Source organism: Camelus dromedarius, chromosome 9, assembly GCF_036321535.1.
Source record: "Camelus dromedarius isolate mCamDro1 chromosome 9, mCamDro1.pat, whole genome shotgun sequence".
NCBI lineage: Eukaryota > Metazoa > Chordata > Mammalia > Artiodactyla > Camelidae > Camelus > Camelus dromedarius.
The window spans coordinates 17,234,409-17,253,107 of record NC_087444.1 but is presented as its reverse complement, the minus strand read 5'-3'; the positions used below and the strand labels follow the sequence as shown (position 1 = coordinate 17,253,107).

General features: G+C 46.4%; 1 protein-coding gene across 1 annotated transcript; it reads left to right on the top strand.

The window, feature by feature from the left end:
• The first annotated feature begins 13,789 nt into the window (after positions 1 to 13,789).
• LOC135322007 (putative neuroblastoma breakpoint family member 5) lies at positions 13,790 to 18,296 on the top strand. The gene is made up of 4 exons (XM_064488835.1): positions 13,790 to 14,059; positions 16,044 to 16,173; positions 16,836 to 17,050; positions 18,114 to 18,296. The coding sequence occupies exons 1-4, from the start codon at positions 13,882 to 13,884 to the stop codon at positions 18,167 to 18,169; spliced, it is 579 nt and encodes a 192-aa protein (XP_064344905.1). The 5' UTR covers positions 13,790 to 13,881; the 3' UTR covers positions 18,170 to 18,296.
• The last annotated feature ends 403 nt before the right edge of the window (positions 18,297 to 18,699 follow it).

The window sequence follows — 18,699 nt, the reverse complement described above, 5'->3', positions numbered from 1 at the left end:
AACTAGACGGTGCTGTGTGCATTCTTCAGTTTCCCTTCACTTGCCTGAACTCAACTTGTCCATATTCTCAGGTCCTCTGGCAACCACCTTCCTCCACCATTACCTTTTCCTTCTTTGTGTTATTCACATCCTCCAAGCCTAGTGATTTTCTTTCTTCCAGCTCCTCCCCTCAGTTCTATGTCTTCAGCATGTGGGCTCGGCTCAGGCTCCTAGGAGACACGCGGACACACAGGAGATACACAGACAAGGGACCAAGGGCAGGTCTTGGCTGCAGTTCCCAGGGGGCATTTAACATGTGTCTCAGTCCATCATGCATTCAGACAAAAAAAAAAAAGCCTCAGCAGGAAGGGAATTTGGAGAATTTGAATAAACTTCTCTTACTGATAAGGAAACTGAAGCCTGGAGAGATAAGGAGACTTTCCTAAGTTTCCACACCATGTGGTGGCAGCAGAGCCAACACAAAACCCTTGGCCACAAGCGTTTCTGCCCAAACAGTCTGGGAACCCACAGCTGCATTTCAGGGCACATTGGATCAAACAAATGGATTTCCAGTGTCAAAACAAAAATACCTGAAGGACCTCTCCTGAGGAAAACTTTTACCACTGTTCAATAGTCCAGTATTTATACTCAGTCAGTTCTCAAATCTGGCTGACACAATGGGACCAAGGAACACATAAGTATTAAATATGTCACAGACACTACTGAAATACATATCCATGCGATTCTCTGTAAAACATCTGGCTCCTCTGCCACACGATCACCTTCCTGAGAGCAGGTACTCTGTCTGCCTTGTTCGCCCCTTCTCCCCAGTGTCTCCTCAAGAGCCTGCCAGATAGAACAGTCAATAAATACTCGTCAAGCAAGAAAAATAGCAGTTAGCAGGAGTCACTAAATTTGACCAGTGTCTTCCAGTCTCTGTCACATTTCCAATCAGATCCTATCCCAGGTCTGTGCTAAAGCAATGAAAGCACAGCCCTAGGAAAAGCAGCCCAAGATGCAGATACCAACCCCACCGTGTACCGTGTTTGCTCTTCACGCTGATTTCATTACCCTTTTCAATCATATTGATCTTGTTTATAATACAAAAGAATATATAATGTAAAACAGAGAAGGCAGCGATAACCGCTAGACTGTTGGATAAGTGAACGTGATATCACGCAGCAGACAGTCTCCAATCCCTGGGGGCTGGCTGCGCAACTAAAGAACACACACGTCACAATCACTGTGGGGCTGGTTGAAAACCCCTGGGATAAGGCCCAAGGAAGTGTGTTTCAGATGAAAATTCCAAGGAGATTTTCATGCAAGGAAGAGGCCCACCCATTAAGCAAACGTCCTAGAAAGGACATTCCAAATACCTGTTGACAACTGAAAGGACTCACCGGGATCAAATCAAGTCCCTTGTTCAACTACCCCCTCTGGACAAATATCTGCTTTTCCACACAGGGTGCTCAGCTCTGCCCAGGCCCATTCTCCTCTGAGGGGCACGACAGAACTAAGCAGTCTTAAGAGGGAAGTTCATTGAGATACAGGCCATCCTCCAAAAACAAGAACAATCTCAAGTAAAGAAGCTAACCTATCACCTCAAAGTATTAGGGAAAGAAGATCACAACCTAAAGTCAGCAGAGAGAAGGAAACAATAAAGACCAGGGAGGAAACAAATAAAAGAGAGAGAAAAAACAGGAAAAGAATCAAGCAAACCAAGAGCTGACGTTTTGAAAGGGTAAACAAAATTGAGAAACTTCTGGCCAGGTTCACCAAGAAGAAAAGAGAACACAAGTAAACAAAATAAGAGAAAGGAAAGTGGAGAAATTACAACCAATACTACAGAGATACAAACAAAACAAAAATTAAAAAAAAGAGAGAGAGAGAATACTATCAACAACTATATGGATGCAAACTGGATAGCCACGAGGAAATGGACAAGTTTTCTGGAAACATACGGTTCACCAAGAGTGAATCAAGAAGAAACAGACCACTTGAACAGACTGTTCACTGGAAAGGAGACAGAATTAGCAATAAAAACAACCTCCCTACAAACAAAAACAAAAGTCCAGAAGCAGATGGCTTCACTGGGGAATTTAACCTAACATACAAAGAATTACTCATACCGATCATCTCAAACTCTACTAAAAGACTGAACAGGAGGGAACACTCCCAAACCCATTCTATGAAGGCACCATCACGCTGATACCAAAATCAGATAAAGACACTACCAAAAACTAAAATCAGAGGCCAATATCACTGATGAACATAGATGTATAAATCTTCAACAAAATATTAGCAAACAGAATCCAACAACACATAAAAACACCATACACCATGATCAAGTTGGATTCATCCCAAGGACATAAGAATGGTTCAACATATGCATATCAATCAATGTGATACACGGCATCAACAAAAGAAAGGACAAAAATCACATGATAATCTCAATAGATGCAGAAAAAAGCATTTGATAAAATTCAACACCCATTTATGAGAAAAAAAATACCCTCTCAGCAAAGTAGCTACAGAGGGAACATATTTCAACATAATAAAAGCTATTTATGGCAAAGCCACAGCCAGCGTAAAACCTAATGATGAAACTCAGAAAGCCTTTCCACTAAAATCTGGAACAAGACAAGGATACCCACTCTCACCACTTCTATTCAACACAGTTACGGGAGTCCTAGCCACAGAAATCAGGCAAGAAAAAGCAACTTAAAAATTCAAATTGGTAAAGAAGAGGTAAAACAAATAATCCTAAAATGTATATGGAATCACAAAAGACCCAGAATTGCAATACTAAGGAAGAAGAATGAAGTGGAAGGAATAACCCTCCCAAACTTCAGATACTACTACAGAGCTACAGCAATCAAAACAGCATGGTAGTGGCATAAAAACAGACATACGGATCAAAGGAACAGAATAGAGAGACCAGAAATAAACCCACAGACCTACAGCCACTTCATCTTCAACGAAGGACGCAAAATATACAACGGAGAAAAGACAGTCTCTTCAGCAAGCGGTGTTGGGAAAACTGCACAGCTCATGTAAATCAATGAAGTTAGAGCACTCCCTCACACCATACACAAAAATAAACTCCAAAAGGCTTAAAGACATAAATATAAGACAAGACACTATGAACCTCCTGGAAGAAAACATAGGCAAAATCATTCTCTGACATAAATCTTACCAATGTTCTCCTATGGCAGTCTACCCAGGCAACACAAATAAAAGCAAAAATTAACAAATGGGACCTAATTAAACTTACAAGCTTTTGCACAGCCAAGGAAGCCATCAGCAAAGTAAAACGACAACCTATGGAATGGGAGAAAATACTTGCAAATGATGTGATTGACAAAGGTTTAATTTCCATAATATTTAAATAGCTCATACAACTTAACAAGCAAAGACACAAACAACCCAATCCAAGCACGGGCAGAAGACCAAAACAAGACGTTCTCCAATGAAGACATGCAAGTGGCCAACAGGCACATGAAAAAATGCTCAGTATCACTAATTATCACAGAAACGCAAGTCAAGACTACCATGAGGTATCACCTCATAGCAGTCAGAATGGTCATCATTAAAAGTTCCACAGGTGATAAATTGCTGGAGAGGGTGTGGAGAAAAGGGAACCCGCCTACACTATTGGTGGGCATGTAGTTTGGTGCAGCCATTATGGAAAACAGTACAGGGATTCCTCAAAAAACTGAAAACAGACTTACCATATGATCCAGCAGTCCCACTCCTGGCATATAAACAGAGGGAACTCTAATTTGAAAAGCTATATGGACCCCAACGTTCAAAGCAGCACTATATACAACAGCAAAGACACGGAAGCAACCTACATGTCCATCGACAAATGACTGGATAAAGAAGTCCTGGTACATTTATACAATGGACTACTACTCAGCCATAGAAAAGAATAAAATAGTGCCATTTGCAGAACATGGACGGACCTGGAGATTATCATTCTAAGTGAAGTAAACCAGAAAGAGAAAGAAAAATGCCATATGATGTCACTCATATGTGGAACCTGAAAAAAAGAAGAACAGGAGGACACTAATGAGCTCATCTACAAAACAGAAATAGAGCCACAGACATAGTCAACAGGCTTATGGTTACTGGGGGAAAGGAGGTAGGAAAGGATCAATGTGGGAGTTTGAGATTTGCAAATGTTAGCCACTACATATAAAAATAGATTAAAAGAACAAATTTCTTCTACATAGCACCGGGAAATATGTTCAGTATCTTATAATAACCTTTGATGAAAAAGAATATGAAAACAAATACATGGATGGATATACATATATGGCTGGGACCCTGTGCTGTACACCAGAAACTGATACATTGTAACTGAGTATACTTCAATTTTAAAAAAAAGAACGAAACTGTAGCAAAGTAAACAAAACAAAACAAAACACCATAGTTCTTACTGATACTCCATCATCTCTTTCAGCGAGAGTGACTTTAAGCTGACTCCTTCGTCCCTTTGATAAGATCACAGCAGTCTTTGAGACCTTTCCTGGTATCACTAGGACAAGGTGTTTCTTTTTCAGCTTGAGTATTCACTACCCCGACCTGGATTCAGTAATTTGTTTAAGAATCTCTGGTTTGTTTCTGTGCAAAACAGTATTCACAGAACAACTTGAATATCCTAGGCATACTTATTGGAACTGGTTTATTTCTAGGCCTTTCCAGTGGACAAATCTAGGAAACACATATTCATAGTTTTGTGTATTTATGTACTCACATACACCCACAAAAACCACAATTCAAATTCAGAACTACAGGCTTTATATTGACTGTCTCTCTTTTATCTCAAGCTTTCTCTGCAAATAAGCATTTTTGTTTTCAAGCACTCTTGGAGTAGTAGAAACAGTGTCTCAGAAAGTCTCCTTGGTTTTTCCCCTATTATATGGACAAAAGAACAAAGATAACAGCAAAAGTACCACTAACCACACAATTGAGCAAAGCCGTTTTTGGTTTTGTTACTGTCGTGGAGTACACATAAATTACTGTTTTTGTTTCTTGGGATAGTTCTTATCCATATGGTGCTTCAACAAAAGGATACACTGGTTCCCTTTTTACTTACATTGTGTTTTCAATACCTAGAGGTGACGTTTAAAAAATTTAATTTAATAATGGTAAAAAAAAAAAAAAAAAGACGTGTGGTTTCCAACTTAACTCTAACCAAACAAGGTATGTTCTAGTGTGGTCTAGGCTTGAGTGTAAGACCTGCGAGTGTCTCAAATGCCTGGGGAGAGAAGGATCAGAGAAACGCTGGACCCCATGGTCTGTTCCCTTTCTGGCTGGGCTTTGGATGAAACGACAAGGTTTCAGGAGCGGATTTTCAAATTTTAGCCTAACAGCAGCTTTGTATCCAATGAGGACGTAGGACTAAGAAATTCTGAATAAAATCGGAAGAAGCTGGGATAGAATCAATTAAACTTCGGAATAAAATAGGGCATCTGAATAAAACCCAGGACTTCCAATTCAGGCCTGCAACCATCAAGCCGAAAACTGAGACACAGCCTTCCTCCTGGCTGGTCAGCGACATCACAAACCCCTCACACGGACTATTTACTCACAGGGACAGACGATCGCGCGGTTGCAAGACGTGCGATGTGAAGCCCCTTGCGGTGGACGGTTCAGGGGGGCGCTGCGTCTGCCCTTTACTCTCCCCCCACCCCCGCCCGGAGACCCAGGGTGACCCGACTAGGGGGTGGCACTGGCGCTGCCTCTGCGCCCTCGGCGGCCGGGCCGGGGCCGCCGATGTCCGGCGACGGGCACAGTCGCCCTGGTCCAGCGGGGACGCCCCGGGCTGGGTGCCCCCACCTGCTCGCTGCCTGAACCCCGCAGCCCAGAGAAGCCCGATTCCGGGACTCCGACTCCTGAGGAGGAGCCGGCAAAACGCGGGGGATGCGGCTTTGAGGCGGCGGCGGGAGCCAGAGGGACTGTGGCTCGGGGAGCTCGTAGGCCGCGCAGCTTCCTTCCTGGGACCCAGACCGTAGGTCCGAGAGCAGCAGAAAGCCGGAGACGGGAGCCGGAGAGCACGTCCACTCAGCGCGTATCTGAGGCGCGAGTTCGCTTTCAGGCAGCCGCGGAGTTGGGGCTGCGGGATAAGAGTCGGTTGAGCGCGGCCTAAAGGGAAGGTCCCACCAAGACTCGACCTCGGATGTCTGGATTCAGAGTCCAGAGTGCTCACCAAGACGCCCTGGAACCGCAGGACGGCCCGACGCCCCCCGCGGAGCCAGGCGGCGCGCAGCCCCGCGGGCCCAGGACCCGCCTCCTGCCGGGCGCTCGCTCACGCCGCCCCGAGCCCGCTTCCTCCGCGACGCCAGGGGGCGCCTCGCTCGCCTTCCCTCGGCGCGTCTCTGCGGGTTTGTACGTCGTGAGGGACACGAAGTCCTCTCGGGGATGAGCCACAGGCACGGCGTTTAGACCTGCCCCAAATCCAGCTGCTCTGCCGGGATTGCTAGAGTTTTCTGCCCTGAGGTAAAAATTCTCGCCAGGAGAAACACAATAAACAAAAAGTGTTCCTTTCCTCTTGTATCCTCCTCCCGCCGCCCTGGGAGCTCAGAGGACCATCAGAACAGCCCTCGGGGCTTCCTGGGATTGCCCTGCCCTGGCACCCGACGTGCAAAGGGTGCAAGCCCTGCCGGCTTCCCCTGGGGACAGACTCCTCTCTCTGTTGGGAGTCGTGTTCGAACCCCAGAGGCCCCTACGCGGCGCCCCGCCAGCAGCCTGGCCGCGCCCGCCCCGCGGGGGGACGTCGGGGAAAAGCAGGTGACAGCGTTTCTTCTGGGCTCTTTCCTCCCTGGCTTCTTTCTCCTCTTCAGGTTTCTGGGTCCCCCCTTCACGGCCTCCCGCATCCCCAAGACTCAAGGCCTCGCTCGGTCCCGGGTGGGGAGTTCCGTGCGGTGCCGGACGGGCCTCTGGACGTTTCCACCCTCGGGACGTTTAAGGGACTCAGCTGCCGGTTGGAAAGCTCCCAAGAGCGGCCCGTTTGGAAAGCCTTTCACAGCCTCCCTTTCTGCGGAGGGTGCAGCGCGCCGGCGGAGCGCAGGGGAGGTGGCACATGGGGGACTTCAGCCCGAGAGGCGGGGTCGGCACCTGCGGGGGCTCCGGGGCGGCGGGGAGCAGGCGGCCAGGGCCGTGGGCCCCGGGCCCCGCCATGGGGCGTCCAGTGCCGCTCGCTCGTGTCAGGGCCCCAGTGTGCCCCTGAATGAACTTCCAGCCGAGGAGGCAGGGACGCTGGAGCAGGTTCCCTCCGCAGGCTCTGAGCACAACAGGAGCCTATGAGCCTAGGACTCCTAATTGGAAGACCTGTGCTTGAAGCCCAGCAGGGAACGTTCTGGTCTTACTTCCACTCATTCTCCTGCTTCTGAGTCTCCCAATTCACCAAGCCTCCCTCCTGAGCTGCTTTTATGCTTCAGCCAGCGACCTCCCCCTGTGGCTCTTAGTTCTTGTCCTCATTTGCTCTTCTCTGTGGGCGCAGGTGGGGCGGCTGTGGCAGCTCCGTTGTCCTGGATCTAGACGGAGTTGGGCCTGGCGCGATGGATTCTGGGGTCTCACCAGATGCCACGGGTCCCTCTGGACCTTCTGGAGCACCGAGGCCACCTTGACCTTCATGGTTGGATATATGGATTCTACAGGACCTGCCATGCTGATGGAGGCTGAAGGAAGGGCGTGGAAATCCCCAGCTGCTCAGACTCCAGGTTGGTGCACCTCCACAGTCAGTAATAACTCGCCGTTACAGGGTGCCACCAACACTTTGATTTGAGGGGGTTGCATCCTTACCTTTCTAAAAAAAATTAACAACCTTGCTCTTTAAGTGTTTTGACTTTTAAGTTGATGTCTAGTCAGTTTACAATGCTGTGTCGATTTCTGGTATACAGCATAATTTTTCAGTTATACATACATATATTCTTTTTCCTTATAGGTTACCACAAGATATTGAATATAGTTCCCTGTGCTATGCAGACTAAACTTGTTGCTTATCTATTTTATATATAGTAATGAGCATCTGCACATCCCCAAATCCCAATTAATCCTTTCCCATCCCCTTTCCCCCTCTGCTGACCAATAGCTGGTTTTCTATGTCTGTGAGACGATTTCTGATTTATAAATAAGTCCTTTTGTGTCTTTCTTTCTTTTAGATTCCACATGTAAGTGATAGCATATGCTACTTTTCTTTCTCTCTCTGGCTTACTCCACTTCGAATGACAGTCTGCTGCTCCATCCACGTTGCTCCAAACGACATTATTTTATTCTTTCTTATGGCCGAGTTGTATGCCATTATATACGTACACCACAATTTCTTTATCCAGGCATCTGTCAATGGACATTTAGGTTTCTCCCATGACATCACGTTCTGCACAGGTTTAGGTTTACGCATCAATTGAGCAGATATTACACAGTCCTCCGTTATGCTCTGTTCTCCCTCACACAACTTCTTCAATTTTAGTATCTTGCATTAGCGTGGTGCGAGGGCGGGTGGACACCATGATCACGAAGGAAGGTAGTTTTCCCAAAGTGAGGCTTATCCATTGCACCCCGAATGTGCTGAAACCTATCATTTCCCTGAATCTGGGATCTCGAGCACACAAATTCTACTATTGGGGAACTGTGTTTGAACTCTTTACTGCCATTTATGGTTAATAAGAGACCATTTTAATATATTTAGTAGTAGGGGTAAACTCTTGGAAGGCATTTCTGGGACACATTTTTCCCAGAGGGCAAAACTTCCTGCTCCCCTTCTAAGTTGCTCTGGGGAAAAACGTGCTGCATTTCTTTCAAGTGCCAGACTGTGTGCATCGACAACCCTCCAGGTGAATGAGGATTAAGGCCCTAATCCGTGAAACAGGAACACTTTATTTGAGACTAGTTCCACTTCCCATTTTCTGTTGGAAAGAGAGTTGGCCAGCTTACCCCTTTACTGCAGAAACACCAGCAGAGATCTTGAACTCAGGGAGCCCTGTGTGGCCAGGTGACGGCCTCTCCCAGCCCAGGGAAGACAGATGTTTCTGATAGCTTAACTGGCTTTCCTCAGTTGTATTTTTGTCTTTTATAACGGACAGGCAATACCCCCAACTCACAAGCAGTAGTATCTAGCACCGTGTCCGGTGCGTAGCAAGTCAGGCACAGGAACGTTTTGTACCCACAAGAGGAGAAGATCTTGTGGGTGGAGTGCTTTCCGGGGTCTCTATTGGAACAACACAGTGAGGTTCCCGAGAGAGAGTCTGGGAACCTTTGCCCCTCCTTGAGTGACTGGTTGCAGCCCAGGGACTTTAAACATCTCGTGTCTCTTCCTGGCTCCCTCGGGAACGTAAGTCAGCCTTGGACCAGTGTTTCCTTAGAGACACCTCATGAAAGTCAACACGTTCCCTTTGGCCACTTTGTAGTCATGTTCATCCTTCGCTGAGGGACCTTTTGGGGAATTAAAGTAACCAAGGCTGACATGCTTCTCAAGGGGCATGTCCACTCACGGAGAACTGGTTTTTAGCACAGACCTCAAAGGAACATCCCCTCAGTCCTTGGGCAGGGGCCTATGGGACTTCTGCATCCTCTAATACAGACGCAGACACTTCTGTCCTTGGATCTGGTAGGGTGCTTTTAAAATGCAAGCTTTAAGAGGTTTCCTAGGTTCACAGTTTCACCCTGGTCATGGCTGTGCTCTTTATTGTGTAAAAGTCACTTCAGAATCTTGAGAGACATTTTCCAGCTTGGATTTGTTAAAAGGGTGCCACGTGAATACAGAGTAACGGAAGCTGGATTTACTCTCCTGAGAGAAACAAACAAAGAAAATGATAACAACAAACTGGATGGGATACAGGAAACAAATATTTTCAAGAGACTGAGCTTCAGGCAATAAAGGTTAGTGAGTGATCCCTGAGAAACGAAAGACAAACAAGTGGGCCCCACAATCGCTCCGGTTTCCCACCTGGAGAGAGTTTCCAGCAAAGTAGAGAGAGGAAACCGAAAAGAAGCCCCATGGATTTTACTGTGCCGAGGACAATGAGCTGAGAGTCATTGTTCCTTCTCATCATCTCCCTCTCACCACGTGGAGCCATTCGGAGTTTGATGTTCTCACCTACGGATAACCCACTGTCCTGGGAAGAGTCACGTTTAAGCTCCGTTCAGAAAGGAATGTGTCCCCTCAGTCTGAATCTCCCAGTAGAATTAACACCATGCTTTACCCACAGGGACCCCATAAATGCTCATAAATAATTAGGTACATGAATTGATGCCTGAATTGAGCTGACGCTACCAGCCAAACTGATTTGTTCTCATGTTAGAAATAAACAATCTCAGGTAAAGAATATTAAACTCAGACAAGATTACTCTGAGACCTTAATAATCAAGCAAAATAAGGCTACCTCCTAATTTTGTCCAGGCACAGACAAACCGATGTCACTGTGCAACCTACAAAACCCCAAACTTCCTCTTTTTTTTAAGGGAATATTTTTTACTTTTTTACTTCAGTCACAGACCTGCCCATGCTGACTCACAGTATTGAGTATGGAACAAACCCTGCTTCCTCCCATCCTCCTTCATATCATCCAAGCAAAGCCCAAATCTGATAGGAGACTCTTTCTGACACCCTTTGGCTCAGACCATAATGTGTCTTTCCAGCTGCAAAGTACTAAAACCCAAGTTGTTTAATCAGAAGGGTGTTCCTGGTGTTTGGCTTAAGTGAATCGACACCAGCTTTCCAAGAACGAGCAGCTGCAAAAACTCCGCTTCAGAAAGAAACGTGGTATTATCCGTGAGATAGCAAGACTACAAAATCCAGAACTTGTTTTTATCCTTAAAAGAAAAGAGAGAGAAAAATTTTCTTTCTAAGAAGTCTTTTCATAACTAATGTGAACCTCAGGAGTTCAGACAGGATTTTCCCATGTCTTATTGAATAGAGAGATTGAGGATAAGGGTCAGAGAGAAGGTTACTAAGGAAGAATATGCAGTACAAACTGAGCTTTAATAGACCTGGGATCTGTCCAAACAAACAAACAAACAACCCTGTTGCACTTGAACCAGCAACCATTGCAGTAACAGGTGAATGAGCTCAAAGATCACTCAGGGAAGGAGAGAGTCACCTTGTAACTCGCATCCTTCCCATGGTTTTGTAGCCTGAAAAGGGGGATGTTCCCATGAGATGGGTCACTGGGACATAGCTGGGATTGGCTGGGCTGGTGGTTTCACAAGGGTGACAATGGCCACAACCTCCACGTGTTCCACTGAGCGTTCATGACTCAGTGATGGAAGGAGAGAGCACATTACTTTTCAACTCTCGAGACCCACCTCCATCACAACCCACTTCACACTGAGGGCTGATAGTACTGTGTGAGGAAACTCACAAGTACATTCTGTCCAGTCAAAAATAGTTGTCCAAATTCTTCCTACACAGAGGTGATTGAAAACGAATTCATTACTTCACTGACATGCATAGCGTCCTAGTGCAATATTTGAAGTGCTATGAAAAAGTCATTATCTATATCATTTGTTAAGTAAGTACCAGCTCATTGAAAACCTTCAAAGTCCCAGGAGAGTTTGCTCAGGAAGGAAAGCCCGGATTCAGACTGATGATTTATTTTATAGTTCTTACTGCAATGGGAAGCATTTTCTCACTAAGACTCAATCCAGAAAGCATATGTTCTTTAGAGAAATGTTACCATGGATAGAAAAATCAGGATTCTCTTAAAACAATCTGAGATGACTTATGTAGGAGAAAGAGTGCTGCTCAACTCCATTGGTCCACAGAGACACAGGAGTCTCTTCATGCACTTAAACAAGCTGTAGGCCCATCTGTGCCTCTAACGTCTTGTAATAATACAGAGACCTTCAGTTTACAGGTTAAAGTGAATGAAGGTGATGACAATGACCACAGCTTATCAGGAAAATATGACTTTGGGCTTTTGCAGTTGCAAATGGGTATGTATAAAAGGACAGTATGCGATTTTGGAAGATACTTTGGCAATATATTTGATTAAAATGGCTGTTGAATATTTAGTCCATGTGCTGCCAGTCGCTTTATAGAGTGACCAGCCTAGTTTGACTCTAGCCAACAGTGACTATTTGGAGAAAAGTCAGGGCCTGAGAGAAGAGCACATCGTACCAGGAGTTGAGCTACTTGTGGCTTCAAGGAAGCCGGGTACCTTTTGTGAGCCTTTGGGTTCATCAGGGTAAAGTGAATGAATTTGACACATTTTTTTTCCCACAGAGAATTTCCGGCCCCACAGACACCACAAAATAGATTTCTGTAAAGCCTCTGCTGGATCTCACACACCAACGGCATTAAGCAGTGTGGTGGGAGGATGGCATGGGGTGGGGAGAAGACAAGCTTTCCTAAGTGGCTGAGGTAGTCCTCCATCTTTAACCTTGACACAAATGCTCAGGGGTACTTGGGAACACCCATTGCACTCTCAATTCAGGTTAGTCCAGCATCTAAAGTGAAGAGAGCGATGCTGCAGAGTGTCTCCTAAGTCTCAGTGTCACCAGACCCAGAAAGGGACAGATGCTGAGCAAGTGAGGACTTCCTTTAGAACCTCACTTTCCCCCGCCTGCCTGCCCCTCTCCTCTCAAGCTAATCTTCTATGTCCCTGAGCACAAGGACACATGAACACTAAGGATCATCAACCCTCCCTGATCCACGACCTTGAACTTACCATGTTTTATTTGTGGAGTGGAGCCCAGGGCAATGGCGTGAGGAAAACTCAAAGAGAGCTATCAAGCAGAGTTCCATGAACACGGCTCTGCATCCCTGTCTGTTCAGTATGTGGGTGAACTGGATGAATATAGAACAACAGCATCATGCTGACAAGTCTTTCCCAAAGACATGGTCTCTATACAACGACATGTGCAGAATTTGTTTTCATCAATTTGACAGCTTGGAAAACGATTACGTGGGACTAGAATGCAATTCATACGTGACAATTATAAAATACACTGTTTAGAGACATTAAGAAAAACAAAACTAGAGTAATCCACACCTGGAGGAGGAGTTTATAACACTGGCATGTCAAACGTGACAGAAATTTATGGAGCCAGCAAGCTGCCCCAGTGAGATAAGGATCTGAAATAACACAGGGATGCAGTGAACAGAATATTGAGTCAGGACTGAGAAGACTTTTATAAATTAATTATTCGTTCACTTAACATTATATTCTGCTCTTTGTCCTACAGTTTTTATGAGTTACACAAAACTGGCAAAGACCCAGAGAACGACGCCATGACATTCTACAAGTCTGACATCTTTCACTTGCGAAAAAGCCATAAGGCCTGTTACCACTTAAAGAGAAGGTGGTGTGACTTCATGACAGCCCTTAAGAAAATAAGACTTTTGAGAAAACAATTTGTCTCTTGGTATTTTTATAGACACAGGAGAAGGAAAATGACAGCAATGCTTGGATAACTTTTGGGAAGAGATAGGTTGGTGCTATCAGCACAAGTATAGAAAGCCATTAAGAGTGGCTGGAGAGGGGGTGTCCCCATTGTGGCAACCTTCACGAGACCCCAAGCAGTGTGGCCTAGGCAACTAGAACACAGGGGCCCCCAGGATTCCATGGCCACCCCCCACCGTCCAGTTCTGTTATTGCAACTGCAGACGGTTACCTGGCACTCCGGGCCCCGCTCCATCACTCCTGTTAGAGTCTGCGCAGCAGGCAGTGCCTGTGGCCCTGAGCTCTGTGCTCTCGAACGTTGTTTTTGTGGTTCCACATCCTCAAGTGTTGTGAGCTGGTGATCAAGTTGTTCCCAACAGTAAGTTGAATACTCCTGCTTTTCCTCATGCCTCAATCCTGATTAAACTTATGTGGTTTCAATTGTTTTTAATCCATCATATGCTGGGTTTCTTCTCCCCAGTCCCCCGCTCTACCTGTTCTGCCACACGTCATCATGGCAGGATCTCTTGGCGCTTCGTGTGGTCCGAGGGCAGAACTTACAGTGCTGGAGATCAACCAGGAGCTGCACTTAGAGCTGACCAAACAGAAGCAGGACTTCCGAGATCTCACCCAGAAATTCCTTGTATGCCAAGCTACTACATACTGCCTGGCCAACCAGCTGCAGAAATACAGTAAGTCCTGAGGGTCGTGGTCACCACCTGGTGAATGATCACTTTCTTCCCTCTCAGAAACTGAAACTCTCCAGACTTTATCTTGCACCCCTTTGTCAGTATAAGTGTCATGCTGACCACAAACAAGGCAGGAAAGGCAGAAGTAGCTATCTGACCCTCAAGTCACTGAGGATGGCAAACTGAGGCATAAAGCGTTGAGCAAATTGTCCAGGCGTGTGGTGAGCTGTAGTGTGAGACTAGAGTTAACATTCCACTTATTGATGCCTATTGATATCTCTCTAGAACAAGCTAAACCCTGTCAATTGGAATCTTTTCTGAATTGTATTTGGTCCTGCATCACTGTTGGCTAAACATCTGGCACTAATGACTTCCTTCAGTACAAGCATCCCTGAGGTCGCAGTGGCAAAGTACTGTGCCAGTTACACTGGGGTCACGTGGTGACAGCACACTCTGGGGGAAGCAGGTGATAGTACCTGCTTTGAAAGAACTAAAGATGAGTCAGCTCCTCATGGAAACCATGGTCTCCATGAGTGATGCCATCAAGACAGGGGCTCCCTGGTGAGCGGGAGGCTGTGTTTCCTGGGTGCAGGGTCTCCTTCCTGAGTCCCAGGAAGTCATGCGACACCCTGTGGGGAGACTCCGGATGTCCTCTGGGGAAATTAGATAATCTGCATCACCCAATCTGTCTCTTCCTGTGCTGGTGAAACTTCAGTGATGTGTGTCAGCAGGAAATCCAGGTGACCCTGAAAGTTGGATCATGAGACATGTGGCGAAAATGAGAATGAGGGTAAGTGGGAGTGAATACCATTGCTAGGAAAACCCACGCCGGTATGTGGGGCAGGCCATTCGCTCCCACAGTCATCCTGGTATTTCGAAGCACAGTTGCCTGTTCAGTAGGAGGGGTGTGTAGTGACAAAAGGAATCCTGAGGACTCGGGGGAAATACACAACAAGATGATTGGAGGAATCTGGACAACTCTGGGTTTGTGTCATTTGCTTACAATTGATTTTCAGTAAACCAATGGTTAGGGTATACTTAATGAAAAATGACTGAAACAGAGAAACTAAATGTGAAGCCTGCTATTTAAGAAAGTGAAGAGGTGCACTTTGGGGAAAAGATAAACTATGTTTTCTTTACATCTTTCCTTATCATCCTATCATAATTTAAGAACCATGTTGTGAAGGTGAAGAAGGAAAAGGGTATCCCCCAGGACCTTGGTGTCAAGGTCACACAGTGCAGAGATGAAGAACACAGACTCTGGGCCAGGCTCCCTCGGCGCACATCCACGCTGCATGTCTTTCTGTGCCTCGGTTTTCCTCTCTGTCCACCCAGTGCTGCTGCATGTTTGAGATGGAATAAATAGTCAGTAAATTGTTCTAGAACTCTTACAACACTGCCTGGTACATTGTAAACGCAGGTCCTAGTACTACTGCTTCTACTAACACACATCATCCTAGTATTTCGGCTCATGTCTTTCAGGTCCTCACAGTTTAAAGCAACATATTTCACACAAGTGTATCCAGATGAATTTTTTTTTTTTAACCTCTGAGGTACTTCCTCAGTACTGAAATCCCTGCACAAGGGAACCATCAGTCCCTTAGTCCTAGGGTCCACCCCAACCACACAAGAAGCCACCGCCTCATGCCCCTGCTCAGTGTTTCACCTCCGAGGTTGCAAGTCTTGTTAGACTGGCCCATGATTCACGGTCAGTCTCAGGGACTGTGACTTCTGACCTTTCCTAATGGCAGTTAGTCTGTCTAGTTCCCTTCTGTGCCTTGCAGCTTCTCTTTCCCCAGCTCTAAAATGGGGAGTAACTGAATGCCACGCAGTGGGGAGGCTGAGGAATCAGATGTGGAAATCCCTGCCTACAGCCTGCTACCGCAGTTACCTCTGCCCTTGGGATGGACCCTAGCTCCTCCCTTGAAGGCAGTGACCACAGCAGGGGGTGCAGCTTTCCCCTGAGGCAGCATCTCTGTTTCCTCAGAGTGTGAAGAGTACAAGGACATCATTGAATCCGTGCTGGGGGAGAAGCTGCAGTTCCGGGTGGTGAAGTTGGCAGAGCAGCTGGCAGAGAAGCTGGCAGAGAAGCCAGTGCTAGCTGAGGAGAGGTTCAGGTAAGGAGGGCTCTGTGCAGGGAGGCTGGTGGAAGGTGTAGGCCTCTCTGAAGTGGGGCCACGAGCAACTTTGGGCCAGGAGAGTGCAGAAATGTTCATCACATTACGTGAAACTCAGCAGATTCAAATCCAGTGAACAACTCAGTGGCCTTTGGAACCTTCACCATGTTGTGCAACCAGTACCTCATTTACCTCTGAATCACAGTCCCTTCCTGGATGACTACACCTTGTCATCCTCCCTTGACCCTCTTATTCTCCTGTTCTTTCCACTTCTCACCAGCTGGGCCTGTCCACCCCATGTATGACTTTGTGACATTCACTGCCCAGTATGCCCCATGTGGATCTTTATATGGAAATGGGCATGGCTCAGTGAGACCCTCAACGGACATCTTGATGAAGGAGGCTTAGGAAAACATTAGATTTAGTTTCCAGAAGAAGATGAATGGGATGTGACGGAATCCTAGAGGAGCATCTCTGATACGGAGGATGCCTCAGTTATACCATTTTTCTCCTCTTTGCCACAGGAAGGTCCCCCATATGTGCCAGAATTCTGCTCTGAGGGCTCGCGCCTCAGGGATGTTCTCACAGAATTGCCTTCGAAACCTCTAATCGTCTATCGTCCAACTATGCATTTTAACATCATTTCTTCTCTCTCATGTTAGGGAATACGATACCCTAATTTGCTCTCAGGCACGAGAGCTGACCCAGTTACGGCAGAAATTATGGGACGGGAGAGAAGACTCTATCCTGCTCATTCAACAACTCAGGGACGTCCTCACCCACAATGACCTTGACAACAACCCGGGCCAGGGCTTCCGAGAGCAGCTGACCGAGGGATGCAGGCTGGCAGAGCGCCTTGCCCGCAAGCTCAGCCCAGGTAAAGTGGCCCCAGGCTCTGATAGCCCTGAGCCTCTCATGCAAAGTTTCTTGGCTCATAAGAGACTCCTCACCTCCACTAGGAATGATTTTAACAAGTGTCTTGTGTCCATGTTTCATTTTGGGGACTCTGACAGGACCAGGACTGGCTGAGTGGGAGGACAGAGGAGAAATGCGCAGGCTGGAGGTCACAGTGTTTCAACTGTCTGCTTCCCCTCTGATGGATGGTAGCCTTCGGGACGAGACAGCATCCCCCAGGGTTAAAGCACAGAAAGGAAGATGTGACTGGGCATAGCTTGTGGGAGCAGAAAGAGCCCTGGGCTTTGCATCAAAGTGAACTGACCCCAGCCTGAGTGTTGTCTTTCCTGACTGTGAGCGAGTGATTGGATTTTCCTATTTCACTGTCTGTTTCCTCTTCTGTAAAATGGGTCAAATAATCTGTTGATGGTACTGCAGTGACTAATCTGGGAATGTTCATGAATCAGCTCAGAAAAAGGGAAGCCCTGCACTTTGTAGGGTTGGATTGGGCACTTAATGTTGTCGAACTTGTGTTGGGAAATTTGTTTCACTGTACCTTTTCCATGGAGAGAATTTCCCTTGGTAACACTCAGAGGCCTTAGGAATGTCCCATGATGTGGTCAGATGGAGGCATGTGGGACACGGTTGTTTCTCTCTTCTTAGACAAAGCAGGGGATGTATGGGAGAGCCGTAAGGGGTGCAGAGCCTGTGTCTAGGGAGAAATTAGTGGCCGGATGGATGAAAGAGTTGTAGACGTTGAGATGGCAGGTGGACACTTGTACAGTGATATAGGGAACAGAAGACCATTTGAATGTTTGCCCCTTGTCAGGCAGAGGGGTCATGATGGCCATCCAGCAGTTTCGGGTCACACTGAATGATGGATCAGACATGTGGACCAGGCCAATCATTTAAAGACAGTGCACTAGAACTTCAGCACCGCACTGACACATACATAGTGATTTATGTCCCCGTGGCCATACAACCAATAGGACTGTAGTTGGTGAAGTGGGGAAAAGCTGACTGGATATTTCTGAATTTGTTTGCAGAAATTCATGAAGATGAGGAAGATGAACTAGAAGAAGAAACACTCACCCCCAGGTAATCATGAAGTCTTAGGAGCCGGTAATGGGTAGGTAAAGTATGGAGAGGGTAGAAGAAAGATGAACCCATGAGGGCGAGAGAGTCTCATGTACCAGATGTGAGAAAAGAAAACCTGCAGATTGCATCGATTGACTTCAATCCAACCAACAGGGAAGTGGCCCTTTAACTTGGCTGTCTGTTGTCTCTGTGGCACTTGTAGGTATGTCCCGAGGTAATGTACCACCTTTAGGGTTCCCTGCACACACAGAGAATATGCATACTCTCCTAAATGAACACCAAGATGAGATAAAGAACTGTTTGTACACAGTTCTTAGGTGCTTGTTAGGAAGGAAGATAGCAACAGAATCAGTAAAGAAGTAACTCAAAGAATTAAACACCAGTAGAAGTGTCTAGAAAAACCTGTAGTTGCCACGTGACACTAGTATGAGAAAGGCTTTAGAGGAATTTTATTCGTAAATTGAAGGCAGAATATCTCTGAGGCTCTACAATACCTTAACACTCATACTCACTTGGCTACATTAACTTAAACTG